The sequence below is a fragment of the Bombina bombina genome, chromosome 5, assembly GCF_027579735.1.
Source record: "Bombina bombina isolate aBomBom1 chromosome 5, aBomBom1.pri, whole genome shotgun sequence".
Taxonomy (NCBI): domain Eukaryota; kingdom Metazoa; phylum Chordata; class Amphibia; order Anura; family Bombinatoridae; genus Bombina; species Bombina bombina.
In genome coordinates, this window is record NC_069503.1 from 838,622,138 (window position 1) to 838,641,812 (window position 19,675).

Below are 19,675 nucleotides of genomic sequence, written 5' to 3' on the forward strand. Positions count from 1 at the left end.
TGATTTAGTGGCAGTGGAAGATGCTTCTTTGACTTTTTAGATTTTCTCAACAGGAAGAGGACTTCAAAGGAGGTTCTGGAAAATTCCTTCTTCTGTGAAGAAGAGGAGGATCGCTGGTTCCTAGAAAGAATGAAAACTATTGTCCTGAGAAAGGAAAAGCTCCTTAACCTTCAGTAACAATCGAGATAATATTATCTAAATCAGGGCCAAATAAAATGTAACCCTTAAAGGGAAAAGTAAAAAGTCTGGTATTAGAAACCATTTTAGCTGACCAAGATTTCAGCCATAAGGCACTGCTAGTCAAAACCGCTAGAGCCATATTCTTGGCATTGATTCTGAAAATGTCAAAAAACATAATTTATGCTTACCTGATAAATTTATTTCTCTTGTAGTGTAGTCAGTCCACGGGTCATCCATTACTTATGGAATATATCTCTTCCTAACAGGAAGCTGCAAGAGGATCACCCAGCAGAGCTTGCTACATAGCTCTTCCCCTCACATGTCATTCAGTCATTCGACCAAAGCAGACGAGAAAGGAGAAACCATAGGGTGCAGTGGTGACTGGAGTTTAATTAAAATTTAGGTCTGCCTTAAAGACAGGGCGGGCCGTGGACTGACTACACTACAAGAGAAATAAATTTATCAGGTAAGCATAAATTATGTTTTCTCTTGTTAAGTGTAGTCAGTCCACGGGTCATCCATTACTTATGGAATACCAATACCAAAGCTAAAGTACACGGATGAAGGGAGGGACAAGGCAGGAACATTAAACAGAAGGAACCACTGCCTTAAGTACCTTTCTCCAAAAAATAGCCTCCGAAGAAGCAAAAGTGTCAAATTTGTAAAATTTTGAAAAGGTGTGAAGCGAAGACCAAGTCGCAGCCTTGCAAATCTGTTCAACAGAGGCCTCATTTTTAAAGGCCCAGGTGGAAGCCACAGCTCTAGTAGAATGAGCTGTAATCCTTTCAGGAGGCTGCTGTCCAGCAGTCTCATAGGCTAAACGTATTATGCTACGAAGCCAAAAAGAGAGAGAGGTAGCCGAAGCCTTTTGACCTCTTCTCTGTCCAGAGTAAACTACAAACAGGGAAGAAGTTTGACGAAAATCTTTAGTTGCCTGCAAATAGAACTTCAGGGCACGAACTACGTCCAAATTATGCAAAAATTGTGAGTCGGGTTAGGACACAGTGATGGAACAACAATCTCTTGATTGATATTCCTGTTAGTAACTACCTTAGGTAAGAACCCAGGTTTAGTACGCAGAACTACCTTGTCTGAATGAAAAATCAGATAAGGAGAATCACAATGTAAGGCAGATAACTCAGAGACTCTTCGAGCCGAGGAAATAGCCATCAAAAACAAAACCTTCCAGGATAACAGCTTGATATCAATGGAATGAAGGGGTTCAAATGGAACGCCTTGAAGAACATTAAGAACTAAGTTTAAGCTCCACGGCGGAGCAACAGTCTTAAACACAGGCTTAATCCTAGTTAAAGCCTGACAAAAAACCTGAACGTCTGGAACTTCAGCCAGACGTTTGTGCAGAAGAATAGACAGAGCAGAAATCTGTCCCTTTAACGAACTAGCAGATAAGCCCTTTTCTAAACCCTCTTGTAGAAAGGACAATATCCTAGGAATCCTAACCTTACTCCATGAGTAACTCTTGGATTCGCACCAATATAAATATTTACACCATATCTTATGGTAAATTTTTCTGGTAGCAGGCTTCCTAGCCTGTATTAAGGTATCAATAACCGACTCCGAGAAGCCACGCTTTGATAGAATCAAGCGTTCAATCTCCATGCAGTCAGCCTCAGAGAAATTAGATTTGGATGTTTGAAAGGACCATGAATTAGAAGGTCCTGTCTCAGAGGTAGAGACCACGGTGGACAGGACGACATGTCCACTAGGTCTGCATACCAGGTCCTGCGTGGCCACGCAGGCGCTATCAGAATCACCGAAGCTCTCTCCTGTTTGATCTTGGCAATCAAACGAGGAAGCATCGGGAATGGTGGAAACACATAAGCCATGTTGAAGACCCAAGGGGCTGTCAGAGCATCTATCAGCACCGCTCCCGGGTCCCTGGACCTGGATCCGTAACAAGGAAGCTTGGCGTTCTGGCGAGACGCCATGAGATCCAGATCTGGTTTGCCCCAACGAAGAATCAGTTGAGCAAAGACCTCCGGATGAAGTTCCCACTCCCCCGGATGAAAAGTCTGGCGACTTAGAAAATCCGCCTCCCAGTTCTCTACGCCTGGGATGTAAATCGCTGACAGGTGGCAAGAGTGAGACTCTGCCCAGCGAATTATCTTTGAGACTTCCAACATCGCTAGGGAACTTCTGGTTCCCCCTTGATGGTTGATGTAAGCCACAGTCGTGATGTTGTCCGACTGAAATCTGATGAACCTCAGAGTTGCTAACTGAGGCCAAGCTAGGAGAGCATTGAATATTGCTCTTAATTCCAGAATATTTATTGGGAGGAGTTTCTCCTCCTGAGTCCATAATCCCTGAGCTTTCAGGGAGTTCCAGACTGCGCCCCAGCCTAGAAGGCTGGCGTCTGTTGTTACAATCGTCCAATCTGGCCTGCGAAAGGTCATCCCCTTGGACAGATGTGGCCGAGAGAGCCACCATAGAAGAGAATCTCTGGTCTCTTGATCCAGACTTAGTAGGGGGGACAAATCTGAGTAATCCCCGTTCCACTGACTTAGCATGCACAATTGCAGCGGTCTGAGATGCAGGCGCGCAAATGGTACTATGTCCATTGCCGCTACCATTAAGCCGATTACTTCCATGCACTGAGCTACTGACGGGTGTGGAATGGAATGAAGGACACGGCAAGCATTTAGAAGTTTCGATAACCTGGCCTCTGTCAGGTAAATTTTCATCTCTACAGAATCTATAAGAGTCCCTAGAAAGGGAACTCTTGTAAGTGGTAATAGAGAACTCTTTTCCACGTTCACCTTCCACCCATGCGACCTCAGAAATGCCAGAACTATCTCTGTATGAGACTTGGCAGTTTGAAAACTTGACGCTTGTATCAGAATGTCGTCTAGGTACGGAGTCACCGCTATGCCTCGCGGTCTTAGTACCGCCAGAAGTGAGCCCAGAACTTTTGTAAAGATTCTTGGAGCCGTAGCTAATCCGAAGGGAAGAGCTACAAACTGGTAATGCCTGTCTAGGAAAGCAAATCTTAGGTACCGATAATGATCCTTGTGAATCGGTATGTGAAGGTAGGCATCCTTTAAATCCACTGTGGTCATGTACTGACCCTCTTGGATCATGGGAAGGATGGTTTGAATAGTTTCCATTTTGAATGATGGAACTCTTAGAAATTTGTTTAGGATTTTTAAGTCCAAGATTGGTCTGAAGGTTCCCTCTTTCTTGGGAACCACAAATAGATTTGAATAGAATCCCTGCCCGTGTTCCGTCCGCGGAACTGGGTGGATCACTCCCATTAGTAAAAGGTCTTGTACACAGCGTAGAAACGCCTCTTTCTTTATTTGGTTTGCTGATAACCTTGAAAGATGAAATCTCCCTCGTGGAGGAGAAGTTTTGAAGTCCAGGAGATATCCCTGAGATATGATCTCCAACGCCCAGGGATCCTGGACATCTCTTGCCCAAGCCTGGGCGAAGAGAGAAAGTCTGCCCCCCACTAGATCCGTTTCCGGATAGGGGGCCCTCACTTCATGCTGTCTTGGGGGCAGCAGCAGGTTTCTTGGCCTGCTTGCCCTTGTTCCAGGACTGGTTAACTTTCCAGCCCTGCCTGTAACGAGCAACAGCTCCTTCCTGTTTTGGAGCGGAGGAAGTTGATGCTGCTCCAGCCTTGAAGTTACGAAAGGCACGAAAATTAGACTGTTTGGCCTTTGATTTGGCCCTGTCCTGAGGTAGAGCATGGCCCTTACCTCCCGTAATGTCAGCTATAATTTCTTTCAAGCCGGGCCCGAATAAGGTCTGCCCTTTGAAAGGAATATTAAGCAATTTAGATTTAGAAGTCACGTCAGCTGACCAGGATTTAAGCCATAGCGCTCTGCGCGCTTGGATGGCGAATCCGGAGTTCTTAGCCGTAAGTTTGGTTAAATGTACGACGGCATCAGAAACAAATGCGTTAGCTAGCTTAAGTGCTTTAAGCTTGTTCATAATTTCATCCAATGGAGCTGTGCGAATGGCCTCTTCCAGAGACTCAAACCAGAATGCCGCTGCACCAGTGACAGGCGCAATGCATGCAAGAGGCTGTAAGATAAAACCTTGTTGAACAAACATTTTCTTAAGGTAACCCTCTAATTTCTTATCCATTGGATCTGAAAAGGCACAACTATCCTCCACCGGGATAGTGGTACGCTTAGCTAAAGTAGAAACTGCTCCCTCCACCTTAGGGACCGTCTGCCATAAGTCTCGTGTGGTGGCGTCTATAGGAAACATTTTCCTAAATATGGGAGGAGGGGAAAAGGGCACACCAGGTCAATCCCACTCCTTGCTAATAATCTCTGTAAGCCTTTTAGGTATAGGAAACACGTCAGTACACACCGGTACCGCATAGTATCTATCCAACCTACATAATTTTTCTGGAATTGCAACCGTGTTACAATCATTCAGAGCCGCTAATACCTCCCCTAGCAATATGCGGAGGTTCTCAAGCTTAAATTTAAAATTAGAAATCTCTGAATCCAGTCTCCCTGGATCAGATCCGTCACCCACAGAATGAAGCTCTCCGTCTTCACGTTCTGCAAACTGTGACGCAGTATCTGACATGGCTCTCACCTCATCCGCGCGCTCTGTTCTTAACCCAGAGCTATCGCGCTTGCCTCTTAATTTTGGCAATTTAGATAATACTTCTGTCATAACAGTAGCCATGTCTTGCAAAGTGATTTGTAAGGGCCTCCCTGATGTACTTGGCGCCACAAAATCACGCACCTCCTGAGCGGGAGGCGAAGGTACTGACACGTGAGGAGAGTTAGTCGGCATAATTTCCCCCTCGTTGTCTGGTGATAATTTCTTTACATGTAAAGATTGACTTTTATTTAAAGTAGCATCAATGCAATTAGTACATAAATTTCTATTGGGCTCCACATTGGCCTTTAAACATAGTGAACAAAGAGATTCATCTGTGTCAGACATGTTTAAACAGACTAGCGATGAGACTAGCAAGCTTGGAAATACTTTTCTAAATAAATTTACAAGCAATATAAAAAACGCTACTGTGCCTTTAAGAAGCACAAAAAGCTGTCACAGTTGAAATAACAATGAACCAAAATAGTTATAGCAACCAATTTTTCACAGTAAATGTATTAAGTTAGCAAAGGATTGCACTCACCAGCAAATGGATGATTAACCCCTTAATACCCAAAAACGGATTAACAATTTAATAATTAACGTTTTTCTCACAGTCAAAACACACTGTCACAGGTCTCTGTGACTGATTACCTCCCTCAAAATGAATTTTGAAGACCCCTGAGCTCTCTAGAGACGATCTGGATCATGGAGGATGAAGTAGACAGATTGTGACTGAATTTTTACTGCGCAAAAAAGCGCTAAAATAGGCCACTCCCACTCATATTACAACAGTGGGGAAGCTCAGAAAACTGTTTTTATGCAGAAAACAAAGATGGCCATGTGGTAAAAATCATGCCCCAATAAGTTTTATCACCAAGTACCTCACAAAAAACGATTAACATGCCAGTAAACGTTTTAAACATACATTTGAAAAGTTATGAAGTGTTATTAATAAGCCTGCTACCAGTCGCTTTTACTGCAGTTAAGGCTCATACATTATTTCAGTATTAACAGTATTTTCAGAGTCAATTCCATTCCTTAGAAAAATACATTCAGTGTACACACACTCATCAGCCTAATACCAGTCGCTATCACTGCATTTAAGGCTGAACTTACTTTACATTGGTATCAGCAGTATTTTCTCAGTCAATTCCATTCCTCAGAAAAATAATTACTGCACATACCTCATTTGCAGGGGGGCCCTGCATGCTATTCCCCTTCTCTGAAGTTACCTCACTCCTCAGATGAGAACAGCCAGTGGATCTTAGTTACGTCTGCTAAGATCATAGAAAACGCAGGCAGATTCTTCTTCTAATGCTGCCTGAGAATAAACAGCACACTCCGGTGCCATTTAAAATAACAAACTTTTGATTGTAGAAATAAACTAAGTTAAAAAACAACACAGACCTCTCACAGCGACCTATCTAGTTAGGCTGCAAGAGAATGACTGAATATGACATGTGAGGGGAGGAGCTATGTAGCAAGCTCTGCTGGGTGATCCTCTTGCAGCTTCCTGTTAGGAAGAGATATATTCCATAAGTAATGGATGACCCGTGGACTGACTACACTTAACAAGAGAAATAGTATCACAAATGAAGGCATTAGCATACATAATCAGGTCAGATCTAAAGAGTTTGGAGAATTTTCATCCAAAGAATAGTCTGAAATTTAATCAAGCAGGTTGTTGCACCATAGAGTAGCAGATGTTGCAACACAGGGAATACTAATAGCTGGTCTGAATAAAAGCACCACTTGCTGAAAGGCTTTTCTGTGATAAGACAAATTTTCGGTTCATTGGATATTTGAAACCCATACTGTCTTTAAAAGGACTTGTAGTACAGTATGTTTTACTAAGGTAGAAATAACCCTGTCCACCTTAGGAATAGCTTACCAAAGTTCTAAAATAGAGGATAGTAAAGGAAACATCTTAAATCTAGATGCAGGATTATAAGGAATATCTGTCCTAGCCCATTCCGTGGAAATTATTTAAGTAATGGCATCCAGAACAGGGAAAACTTCATGAGGCTAAGGAATAGGGTTGAAAATTAGGTCTATTCGGTTAAATTATTTTTTTTCTTAACTAGAATAGTATCTTCAAATCCTAATGTACATAAAACGTAAGTAATGTACGGAAATGCTCTAATTTAAACATGAAAGAGGATGAATTTGAGACGTGTTCAGATAAAGACTCTTGCTCATCAGAGATACAGTATATTCACCTTCAGAAGACAAATCTAAAGAATCTGACTCTGAGCCTTTCAGAAAATTCCTATGTGTGTACAGAAACAGTGGAGCGTACAAAATCTTTAAAACCTGGAGCAATAACAGAAGAACTCCCTTGTGTAGAACAAACATAGGAAAGACAGAATCCTTTAGATCGTACTCTCTGCAAAATGTCTGTGTTTAGTAGAAAGCCCAGCCAGTGCTGTGTATGTCAAAACAGAGCATTACTGTAAGAAGTATCTCAGCGCCCCAACAATAGGAGTCGTGGGGATCATTCACTGTGACACCTGTGGCAGGCTTGTGACTAACTTCCATCACCAGGAGTAATTGTGTCACTACACTATACTACAATAGCCCCTGTCTTTCTTTAGCAGATGTCGGAGGGGAAAGTAGGGCTCAAATCAGTTTGAGGACCCCTTCCTATAAAGAATCTGGAGCATCTCAATTCTTCACCCACCTACTGAGAGGCTATTTCAGTAAGCGTGCAGGAGAGAGGGAGGTCATAATAGTGTGTGGTCTTTCCACTGGCAATATATATATATATATATATATATATATATATATATATATATATACATACACACATAATAATATACCTATTATGAGCCAACAATACCCTTAATGACCAGCGACATACAGGGTAAGTCGTGGTCGTTAAGGAATTAAATTACATTACAAAAAATATGTATTGTTTGAACTAAAGTTAGCATTACTTCACCGAAAGAAGGAAGGAGGACAGAAGCTGTAATAGCATACAACCTGGTATCCTGTTTAAAACTATAAGTGTTTGAGTGGGATGTACTGTATTTAGTTTCATCCAGTAGCATGGTAACAACAAATAACCTCACTTGTGAATTAGTTTACAGTGAATTAAGAGAATGAAATGTCTTTGCTTGCCATATACCAAAACAGACATAAGGAACTTAGCAACTGAAAAAAAGTAATGATAATTCAAGTGGAAACTTACATACCAGTTTGTTATCTATTTTGGAGTTGCTTCTGTTGTCGTTAGGACTTTCTGCAGATTCAGATAAATACCTGTAACAAAATAAATGTAAAAAATGTTTGTATTTTAAATCAACCTCTTCTTATTTGTAACTCAGCTGTACACCCACCAGAAAACATATTTAGATTTTCTGTATAGTTGCATAGTGTATGAGCACTTACTGTCTGTTACTGTAATATGTAAACCCTACAAAAGGAAGCTGATTGCCAACAAAAGCTTTCGGTATTGGAAAGGTTTCTTCGTCTCCTTTATCGTCCTCCAAGTCGTCAAAATTACTTGTGTCAGTGTCACTGGCCAAATCAGGAACAACTGGAGCTACAGCTACACACAAAGATAAACAAGCATAAAAAATTGTTTGCTTTATAAGCCATCCACACAAATGGAAACAAATTACATTTTATATTTTTAAAGCTAAAATTTAAAGCGATACAGAAATCAAATATAAACTTTCATCTTTGAAACAATTTAAAGAGACAGTGTACTCCAAAACGGTGTTTAAAAAGATAGACAATCCCTTAATTACCCATTCCCTAGTTTTGCATAACCAACACAGTTATATTAGAATACTTTTTACCTCTGTGATTACCTTGTATCTAACCCTCTGCAGACTGCCCCCTTATCTCAGGGCTGTATATGACTTGCATTATAGCCAATCAGTGCTGACAAATTTGTAACTCCACAACAGTGAGCAAAGTGTTATCTATATCGTAATTTTTAACTAGCTCTGTCATGCTGTGAAAAGCTTATAAAATGGATTGAGATAAAGGTGGCCTGCATGGGCTTAAAGGGACAGTCAAACCAAAAATAGTTTTAACTTATATCTATAAAGTTGCCATAGCTTGTTTTTTACAAATATAGCACAGTTTTTACAGATATTCCGTTTGCAAGTAAAATCACTTATTTTGCCGCCGCTGTTTGAAAATGTCCGTCTGGCTCCACCCTTTTTCGTCATCCGTGACATCATATTATCTTATGATCCCTGTAATTTTCTAACTTACTCGTAACCACCATTAGCGCATGCGCAATGCGCCTATTCTACTATTGAGGAACTGAAGTGAATAAGATTGTGGTGCTTTTATGGGGAAAAAAGAAACTTTGTAACAGAAAAGATATCAGTTACAAAAATGTTATGCTGTTTATTACCTGGTCTCAAGTATGTAATATCCCACAAGTCACCGTGTTATGCACTTATGCAGGGGCCAAAGGCTGTGCAAGGAGCCCACGGAATGTGAAGCCTGTCTGAGAAAACCTAGTGTTCATCGAAGGTGGGCAGAGAAAAAAAACAGAAAACATTATGCAGGCACTGTAGTGTGACAATATCCTGAATAGGTTTTCTGCATGCAAGTTATTGGATCAGTCGACAGAGGTGCACGCACTATAGGGAACGCCGCTGTTGATCGATCTGATCACCTGTGTGCAGTAGACCTATACAGGATGATGTCAGGCCATAGTTATAATAAACAAGTGCCTGCATAGCTTTATATGCTTAATTGCATTCCTGCATAATGTTATGTGCACTCCAGTACATTAGTTTGCGTGCGCTCTTTGGTCCCTTTGAATTTATGTTGGCACAATGCTCCCTGCCTAAAAAAGTAAATTTATGCTTACCTGATAAATTCATTTCTTCTATGGTACGACGAGTCCACGGATTCATCCTTTACTTGTGGGATATTATCCTCCTGCTAACAGGAAGTGGCAAAGAGCACCACAGCAGAGCTGTCTATATAGCTCCTCCCTTAGCTCCACCCCCCAGTCATTCGACCGAAGGTACAGGAAGAAAAAGGAGAAACTAAAAGGTGCAGAGGTGACTGAAGTTTAAAAATAAAAAAATATAATCTGTCGTAAAATGACAGGGCGGGCCATGGACTAGTCGTGCCATAGAAGAAATTAATTTATCAGGTAAGCATAAATTTATTTTTCTTCTATAAGGTACGACAAGTCCACAAATTCATCCTTTACTTGTGGGATACAATTCCAAAGCTACAGGACACGGATGAACGGGAGGGACAAGACAGATGGTTAAATAGAAGGCACCACTGCTTGAAGAACTTTTCTCCCAAAAATAGCCTCCGAAGAAGCAAAAGTATCAAATTTGTAAAATTTGGAAAAGGTATGAAGCGAAGACCAAGTCGCAGCCTTTTAAATCTGTTCAACAGAAGCATCATTTTTAAAAGCCCATGTGGAAGCCACCACTCTAGAAGAGTGAGCTGTAATTCTTTCAGGAGGCGGCTGTCCAGCAGTCTCGTATGCCAAATGGATGATGCTTTTCAGCCAAAAGGCAAGAGAGGTAGCCGTAGCTTTTTGACCTCTACGTTTTCCAGAATAGACAACAAACAAAGAAGATGTTTGACGGAAATCTTTGGTTGCTTGCAAGTAAAACTTCAAAGCACGAACCACGTCCAAGTTGTGCAACAGCCGCTCCTTCTTAGAGGAAGGATTAGGACACAGAGAAGGAACAACAATTTCCTGATTGATATTCCTATTGGTAACAACCTTAGGAAGGAATCCAGGTTTGGTACGCAAAACCACCTTATCAGCATGGAAAACAAGATAAGGCGAGTCGCATTGCAATGCAGATAGTTCAGAAACTCTTCGAGCCGAAGAGATAGCAACTAAAAACAGAACTTTCCAAGATAGAAGCTTAATATCTATGGAATGCATAGGTTCAAACGGAACCCCTTGAAGTACTTTAAAAACTAAATTAAAACTACATGGCGGAGCAACAGGTTTAAACACAGGCTTGATTCAAACTAAAGCCTGACCGAACGACTGAACGTCTGGAACATCTGCCAGATGCTTGTGTAGTAGAATTGATAAAGCAGATATCTGTCCCTTTAAGGAACTAGCTGATAGCCCCTTCTCCAATCCTTCTTGGAGAAAGGACAAAATCCTAGGAATCCTGATCTTACTCCATGAGTAGCCTTTGGATTTGCACCAATAAAGATATTTACACCATATCTTATGATAAATTTTCCTAGTGACAGGCTTTCGAGCCTGAATCAAGGTATCTATTACCGACTCAGAGAATCCCCGCTTGGATAAAATCAAACGTTCAATTTCCAGGCAGTCAGCCGCAGAGAAACTAGATTTGGATGCTGGAACGGACCTTGAATCAGAAGGTCCTGTCTCAGTGGCAGAGTCCATGGTGGAAGAGATGACATGTCCACCAGGTCTGCATACCAAGTCCTGCGTGGCCACACAGGTGCTATCAAAATCACCGAAGCTCTCTCCTGTTTGATTCTGGCAATCAAATGAGGAAGGAGAGGAAATGGTGGAAACACATAAGTCAGGTTGAACGACCAGGGTACTGCTAGAGCATCTATCAGTACTGCCTGAGGATCCCTTGACCTGAACCCGTAACAAGGAAGTTTTTTATCACCTCTTTCACTTTACCCTTCCTAGTACTTAGAGTAGGCAAAGAGAATGACTGGGAGGTGGAGCTAAGGGAGGAGCTATATAGACAGCTCTGCTGTGGTGCTCTTTGCCACTTCCTGTTAGCAGGAGGATAATATCCCACAAGTAAAGGATGAATCCGTGGACTCATCGTACCTTATAGAAGAAATATATTTTAACAACATTTTACAACCTGCAGTCCTCTTAGCGTGCTCAGAAAAGCATATCATGGGATCTTAGCAGAAAGCCTTTTATATGGTTTACGTCATTCAAACCTCAGCATATTTGCAAAGCTGACAAACACAAGTCCTGATGCTGGTTCTGGAGCTGCTTGATCTTATTTTATTGCTCATGGCTGGGGGAACCTGCACTAATGGGCCAAGCACTGAAACTGGCATCAGTCTGGATCTACACAATCAGGTCAGGCACCCTGCAGTGCAGGTTCCCCCAGCCATGAGCAATGAAATAGGATCAAGCATTGCTCATGGCTGGGGGAACCTGCACTGCAGGGTGGGTGACATATGGACATTCTACACTATTTTTTTGATCTGTTTAACATGATCATTAAATATAGTCCATCTGGATAATTTTGCAAAATAACATAATTTATGTAAGAACTTACCTGATAAATTCATTTCTTTCATAGTAGCAAGAGTCCATGAGCTAGTGACGTATGGGATATACATTCCTACCAGGAGGGGCAAAGTTTCCCAAACCTTAAAATGCCTATAAATACACCCCTCACCACACCCACAAATCAGTTTAACGAATAGCCAAGAAGTGGGGTGATAAGAAAAAAGTGCAAAAGCATAAAAAAATAAGGAATTGGAATAATTGTACTTTATACAAAAAAATCATAACCACCACAAAAAAGGGTGGGCCTCATGGACTCTTGCTAATATGAAAGAAATGAATTTATCAGGTAAGTTCTTACATAAATTATGTTTTCTTTCATGTAATTAGCAAGAGTCCATGAGCTAGTGACGTATGGGATAATGACTACCCAAGATGTGGATCTTTCCACGCAAGAGTCACTAGAGAGGGAGGGATAAAATAAAGACAGCCAATTCCTGCTGAAAATAATCCACACCCAAAATAAAGTTTAATGAAAACATAAGCAGAAGATTCAAACTGAAACCACTGCCTGAAGTACTTTTCTACCAAAAACTGCTTCAGAAGAAAAAAACACATCAAAATGGTAGAATTAGTAAAAGTATGCAAAGAGGACCAAGTTGCTGCTTTGCAAATCTGATCAACCGAAGCTTCATTCCAAAAACGCCCAGAAAGTAGAAACTGACCTAGTAGAATGAGCTGTAATCCTTTGAGGCGGAGTTTTACCCGACTCGACATAGGCATGATGAATTAAAGATTTCAACCAAGATGCCAAAGAAATGGCAGAAGCTTTCTGGCCTTTTCTAGAACCGCAAAAGATAACAAATAGACTAGAAGTCTTTCGGAAAGACTTAGTAGCTTCAACATAATATTTCAAAGCTCTAACAACATCCAAAGAATGCAACGATTTCTCCTTAGAATTCTTAGGATTAGGACATAATGAAGGAACCACAATTTCTCTACTAATGTTGTTGGAATTCACAACCTTAGGTAAAAATTGAAAAGAAGTTCGCAACACCGCCTTATCCTGATGAAAAATCAGAAAAGGAGACTCACAAGAAAGAGCAGATAATTCAGAGACTCTTCTGGCAGAAGAGATCGCCAAAAGGAACAAAAACTTTCCAAGAAAGTAATTTAATGTCCAATGAATGCATGGGTTCAAAAGGAGGAGCTTGAAGAGCCCCCAGAATCAAATTCAAACTCCAAGGAGGAGAAATTGACTTAATGACAGGTTTTATACGAACCAAAGCTTGTACAAAACAATGAATATCAGGAAGATTAGCAATCTTTCTGTGAAAAAGAACAGAAAGAGCAGAGATTTGTCCTTTCAAGGAACTTGCGGACAAAACTTATCTAAATCATCCTGAAGAAATTGTAAAATTCTCGGTATTCTAAAGGAATGCCAAGAAAAATGATGAGAAAGACACCAAGAAATATAAGTCTTCCAGACTCTATAATATATCTCTCTAGATACAGATTTACGAGCCTGTAACATAGTATTAATCACAGAGTCAGAGAAACCTCTTTGACCAAGAATCAATCGTTCAATCTCCATACCTTTAAATTTAAGGATTTGAGATCCTGATGGAAAAAAGGACCTTGCGACAGAAGGTCTGGTCTTAACGGAAGAGTCCACGGTTGGCAAGAGGCCATCCGGACAAGATCCGCATACCAAAACCTGTGAGGCCATGCCGGAGCTACCAGCAGAACAAACGAGCATTCCTTCAGAATCTTGGAGATTACTCTTGGAAGAAGAACTAGATGCGGAAAGATATAGGCAGGATGATACTTCCAAGGAAGTGATAATGCATCCACTGCCTCCGCCTGAGGATCCCGGGATCTGGACAGATACCTGGGAAGTTTCTTGTTTAGATGAGACGCCATCAGATCTATTTCTGGAAGTTCCCACATTTGAACAATCTGAAGAAATACCTCTGGGTGAAGAGACCATTCGCCCGGATGCAACGTTTAGCGACTGAGATAATCCGCTTCCCAATTGTCTATACCTGGGATATGAACCGCAGAGATTAAACAGGAGCTGGATTCCGCCCAAACCAGAATTTGAGATACTTCTTTCATAGCCAGAGGACTGTGAGTCCCTCCTTGATGATTGATGTATGCCACAGTTGTGACATTGTCTGTCTGAAAACAAATGAACGATTCTCTCTTCAGAAGAGGCCAAGACTGAAGAGCTCTGAAAATTGCATGGAGTTCCAAAATATTGATCGGTAATCTCACCTCCTGAGATTCCCAAACTCCTTGTGCCGTCAGAGATCCCCACACAGCTCCCCAACCTGTAAGACTTGCATCTGTTGAAATTACAGTCCAGGTCGGAAGAACAAAGAAGCCCCCTGAATTAAACAATGGTGATCTGTCCACCACGTCAGAGTGTCGTACAATCGGATTTAAAGATATTAATTGAGATATCTTTGTGTAATCCCTGCACCATTGATTCAGCATACAGAGCTGAAGAGGTCGCATGTGAAAACGAGCAAAGGGGATCGCGTCCGATGCAGCAGTCATAAGACCTAGAATTTCCATGCATAAGGCTACCGAAGGGAATGATTGTGACTGAAGGTTTCGACAAGCTGAAATCAATTATAGACATCTCTTGTCTGACAAAGACAGAGTCATGGACACTGAATCTATCTGGAAACCCAGAAAGGTTACCCTTGTCTGAGGAATCAATGAACTTTTTAGTGAATTGATCCTCCAACCATGATCTTGAAGAAACAACACAAGTCGATTCGTATGAGATTCTGCTAAATGTGAAAACCGAGCAAGTACCAAGATATCGTCCAAATAAGGAAATACCACAATACCCTGTTCTCTGATTACAGACAGAAGGGCACCGAGAACCTTTGTAAAAATTCTTGGAGCTGTAGCTAGGCCAAACGGCAGAGCCACAAACTGGTAATGCTTGTCCAGGAAAGAGAATCTCAGGAACTGATAGTGATCTGGATGAATCGGAATATGCAAATATGCATCCTGTAAATCTATTGTGGACATATAATGCCCTTGCTGAACAAAAGGCAAGATAGTCCTTACAGTTACCATTTTGAATGTTGGTATCCTTACATAACAATTCAATATTTTGAGATCCAGAACTGGTCTGAAGGAATTCTCCTTCTTTGGTACAATGAAGAGATTCGAATAAAACCCCAGCCCCTGTTCCAGAACTGGAACTGGCATAATTACTCCAGCCAACTCTAGATCTGAAACACATTTCAGAAATGCTTGAGCTTTCACTGGATTTACTGGGACATGGGAAAGAAAAAATCTCTTTGCAGGAGGTCTTATCTTGAAACCAATTCTGTACCCTTCTGAAACGATGTTCTGAATCCAAAGATTGTGAATAGAATTGATCCAAATTTCTTTGAAAAAACGTAACCTGCCCCCTACCAGCTGAGCTGGAATGAGGGCTGCACCTTCATGTGGACTTAGAAGCTGGCTTTGCTTTTCTAGAAGGCTTGGATTTATTCCAGACTGGAGATGGTTTCCAAACTGAAACTGCTCCTAAGGATGAAGGATCAGGCTTTTGTTCTTTGTTGAAACGAAAGGAACGAAAACGATTATTAGCCCTGTTTTTACCCTTAGATTTTTTATCCTGTGGTAAAAAAATTCCTTTCCCACCAGTAACAGTTGAGATAATAGAATCCAACTGAGAACCAAATAATTTGTTACCCTGGAAAGAAAGGGAAAGTAGAGTTGATTTAGAAGACATATCAGCATTCCAAGTTTTAAGCCATAAAGCTCTTCTAGCTAAAATAGCTAAAGACATAAACCTGACATCAACTCTGATAATATCAAAAAATGGCATCACAGATAAAATTATTAGCATGTTGAAGAAGAATAATAATATTATGAGAATCGTGATCTGCTACTTGTTGCGCTAAAGTTTCCAACCAAAAAGTTGAAGCTGCAGCAACATCAGCCAATGATATAGCAGGTCTAAGAATATTACCTGAACACAGATAAGCTTTTCTTAGAAAGGATTTAATTTTCCTATCTAAAGGATCCTTAAACAAAGTACCATCTGCCGTAGGAATGGTAGTACGCTTAGCAAGGGTAGAGACAGCACCATCAACCTTAGGGATTTTGTCCCAAAACTCTAATCTGTCAGATGGCACAGGATATAATTGCTTAAAACGTTTAGAAGGAGTAAAAGAATTACCCAAATTATTCCATTCCCTGGAAATTACTTCAGAAATAGCATCAGGGACAGGAAACACTTTTGGAATAACTACAGGAGATTTAAAAACCTATTTAAACGTTTAGTTTTAGTATCAAGAGGACCAGAATCCTCTATTTCTAATGCAATTAATACTTCTTTAAATAAAGAACGAATAAATTCCATCTTGAACAAATACAAAGACTTATCAGCATCAACCTCTGAGACAGAAACCTCTGAACCAGAAGAACCATTATCAGTATCAGAATGATGATGTTCATTTTAAAAATTCATCTGAAAAAAGAGAAGTTTTTTTTTTTAAATCATCTTTATTAAACTCCAACAGATTTATACATTTTCGATAATTTCAAAAACAAAGAATAAACCGTCAAAGAAACATCAGCAAGCAAAGAAAGAAAAAGAAAAAAAAATAAAGAAAAAATAAAAAAAGAAATAGAATAAGAATACTATGATTTAAATTCCATTCTGTCAATCCTAAATGATTATAATTTCTCTGATGGAGTATATTTTATCCCCATTTTTTCCCCTCCCTCCCCTCCCCCCAACAAAAACATCAATATCAGTATCACAACTATGGCCAGGAACAGGGCCAGAAGCAGCCTGCCCCTCTCCCCCCACCCCCCCCTCCTCTGAGCATATATCGTCATCCCTGGAGAGTTACATTGTGAGTCATGTCTTGTAGATAAGATCCTAAGCTATCTCAGGTGATGATAATATCAACGTGTTCAAGGTTAGTCTTGCGAGGGGGAAAAAGAAAGGAAAGAAGAGAAAAAAAAAAAAAAAAAAAAAAAAAAGGGGTATTTATATTTATATATAAAGATAAAAAGAACAAAAAGATTCTCCTGTATCGTACCAGGAGAAAGAGAAAAGATAATGTGTCTTGCTTTTACCATAATCCCAGAAGTACCAGTTCTGAATTTTGAAAAGGAAATATTACTTGATCAATTTCTGGTGGTGTAAGGGATTTAATAAATGGTGCCCACTTATTAAAGAAGGACTGAATATCCGATTCCTTATCAATATTGGTGTCTCGCTGCTCTATAATGCATTGCTTTTTAAGAAAATTTTTAATCTCTGGTACTGTTGGTAAGTTTCTTAACTTCCACTTCTTGAAGATTAAATACCTAACTGCCAGAATAATTATGGTAATTAACTTTCCATTAGGGCTATGTTCTTCTGGATTATTTAAACAGAATATAACCTGAAGCAGTGAAAGACCCAGAGGGGAGATTTTAAGTGACGTTCTTGCCCAGAATTCAACTTTATACCAGCATTGTCTAATCAGTGGACAATCCCAGATCATGTGTCTCAAGTCTGCGGCCTCCATGTAACACTTAGGGCATTTGTCAAAATTTAGATTATTGAACTTAAATGCTTTCTCAGGGGTATAATAATATTTATGTAAAAGTTTTAGATGAGCCTCTCTCCAGGTGGCTGAGATTGTGGCCTGAGATACTCTACTAATAGAGGTTTTTATGAGTTGGCTGTCAATGTGCTCTTGTGGCAAGACCAAGCTCCAAGCTTGGGTTAGTTTTCCAAGGAGATGTTCCCCTTTGCCTTCCCCCAGTAGATGGTAGCATGGGGTAATTGACATTAACCCGCTCCTTACCAGAGTCAGCCAGAGCTCCAGCCTACCAAGGTCACATCGCCAGTTAATTGGTCTCATAGTATCTGTGATGTAGTGCCTTACCTGTAGATAGGCAAAGAAATCCTTGTTTGAAAGATTAAAGTTAGTTTTAAGTTCATCAAATGCTATAATACATTTTCTCTCTTGATCCACGAATTGTATAAGTCTGTTTAATCCTGATACGTGCCAATGTTTAAACACCGCTGAGTCTATGCCTGCCTGAAATTTAGGATTACCTGTTAACGGTAAATATTGAGATATCTGACAGTTAAAATCAAGGATCTTTCCTATTTTCTTCCAGGCCCTCAGGGGATTTGAGAACATTTTAAGTGCTCTAATATTAACTGGCCACTCTTTAAGTTCACAATGTAGGAGAGCTATGGGTGTGTATGGATAGCAAATTTTCTCTTCTAATCTGTTGTTCAGGACATAGTCTCTGGAACAGATCCAATCCGCCGTTATTCGAGCTAAGAATGCCAGATTATAAAACTTTATGTCTGGCAATGCAAAGCCTCCACAAGCTTTAGAGGATGACAATTTGGTCAAGGAGATTCTGGGTCTTACTTTTTGCCAAATGAACCTCCGAAGTAAGCTATTAATTACTCGTATGTCCCTGTCCAAAAGCATTATCGCCGTGTTCTGTAGAACATATAACAGTTTTGGAAAGAGGACCATCTTAAAAAGTGCTATCCGTCCAGAAATGGAGAGTGGCAAACTCTCCCAGTTTCTGAGCTTTTCCCTGAATATTGATATAATTGGTAGGATGTTAAGCTTATAAAGATCTTTGGGATCACTCGGGATGTGGATACCCAAATATTTAAATGAGTCTTTTACTAATCGGAAGGGAATATTACTGGAAGAGGAACTGTTTTTTTTAAGCCAGAGTAATTCTGACTTTGTAGTATTTACTTTATATCCAGAAAAGGACCCAAATTGATCAATGATTTGTAGTAATTTAGGAAGATTTTTTTTACTGTTTGATAGATATATAAGAATGTCATCTGCATATAGGGCTAACTTTATTTCATAATCCTGTATTTTAATACCTTCTAATTGTTGCCTGATCGCAGTTGCCAAAGGTTCAATGCAGATGTTGAAGAGGAGAGGAGAGAGGGGGCAGCCCTGACGGGTCCCCCTACCCAGTACTATCTGGGATGACAACAAGTTATTTACGATTAGCCTTGTATAAGGCTGTTTATAAAGATTTTTGATAAAGTGAAGGAAACTACCTGTGAAGCCAAACTTCACTAATGAAGTGAGAAGATGGTCGTAGTGAACGGAATCGAAGGCCTTCTCGGCATCAACCGAGATGACCGCTAGATCTGGTGGGGTCCTTCCCCCTCTTCTCCCCTCCTCCCCAACATTAAAAAGATATTCTGATGTTACCAAGATCTCTCTAATTTTTGCTGCAGAATTTCGAGCATTTAAGAAACCAGCTTGGTCTTTGTGAATGATGCCACCTAGTATTTTTTGTAACCTTTGAGCAATGATTGATGTGAAAATCTTGTAATCAGAATTTAATAGAGCAATTGGTCTATAAGACCCCCTTAAAGTTGGATCCTTTCCACTTTTAAGTATTAGGGTTGTGTAGGAGGATGTAAAAAGTTTTGTCATTTCTTCTCCCTTAATATAGATAGAATTATAATATTTACAAAGATGGGTTGATATTTCAGAAGATAGTATTTTGTATAGCTCATTGGGTAACCCATCTGGCCCAGGAGTTTTGTTCAGAGCAAGGTCAGAAATTGTTTTTTTAATTTCTTCCTCTGTGATTTGCATATTGATAGCTTCGGCTATGTCAATAGATAGCTTGGGGATTGATATTTTGCTCCAAAAGTCCTCTGCTCGAGGTAAA

The 19,675-nt window shown here is 40.3% G+C and overlaps 1 protein-coding gene across 1 annotated transcript in view; it reads right to left on the bottom strand.

Moving 5' to 3' along the window:
• ROCK1 (Rho associated coiled-coil containing protein kinase 1) overlaps positions 1–19,675 on the bottom strand; it is a 1,092,122-nt gene that overhangs the window by 618,165 nt on the left and 454,282 nt on the right. Inside the window, exons 10-11 of the mRNA XM_053714968.1 lie at positions 8,158–8,317; positions 7,962–8,028 (exon numbers count right to left, since the gene is read on the bottom strand). Coding sequence (XP_053570943.1) covers positions 7,962–8,028; positions 8,158–8,317 — 227 coding nt within the window. The remainder of the gene's footprint in view (positions 1–7,961; positions 8,029–8,157; positions 8,318–19,675) is intronic.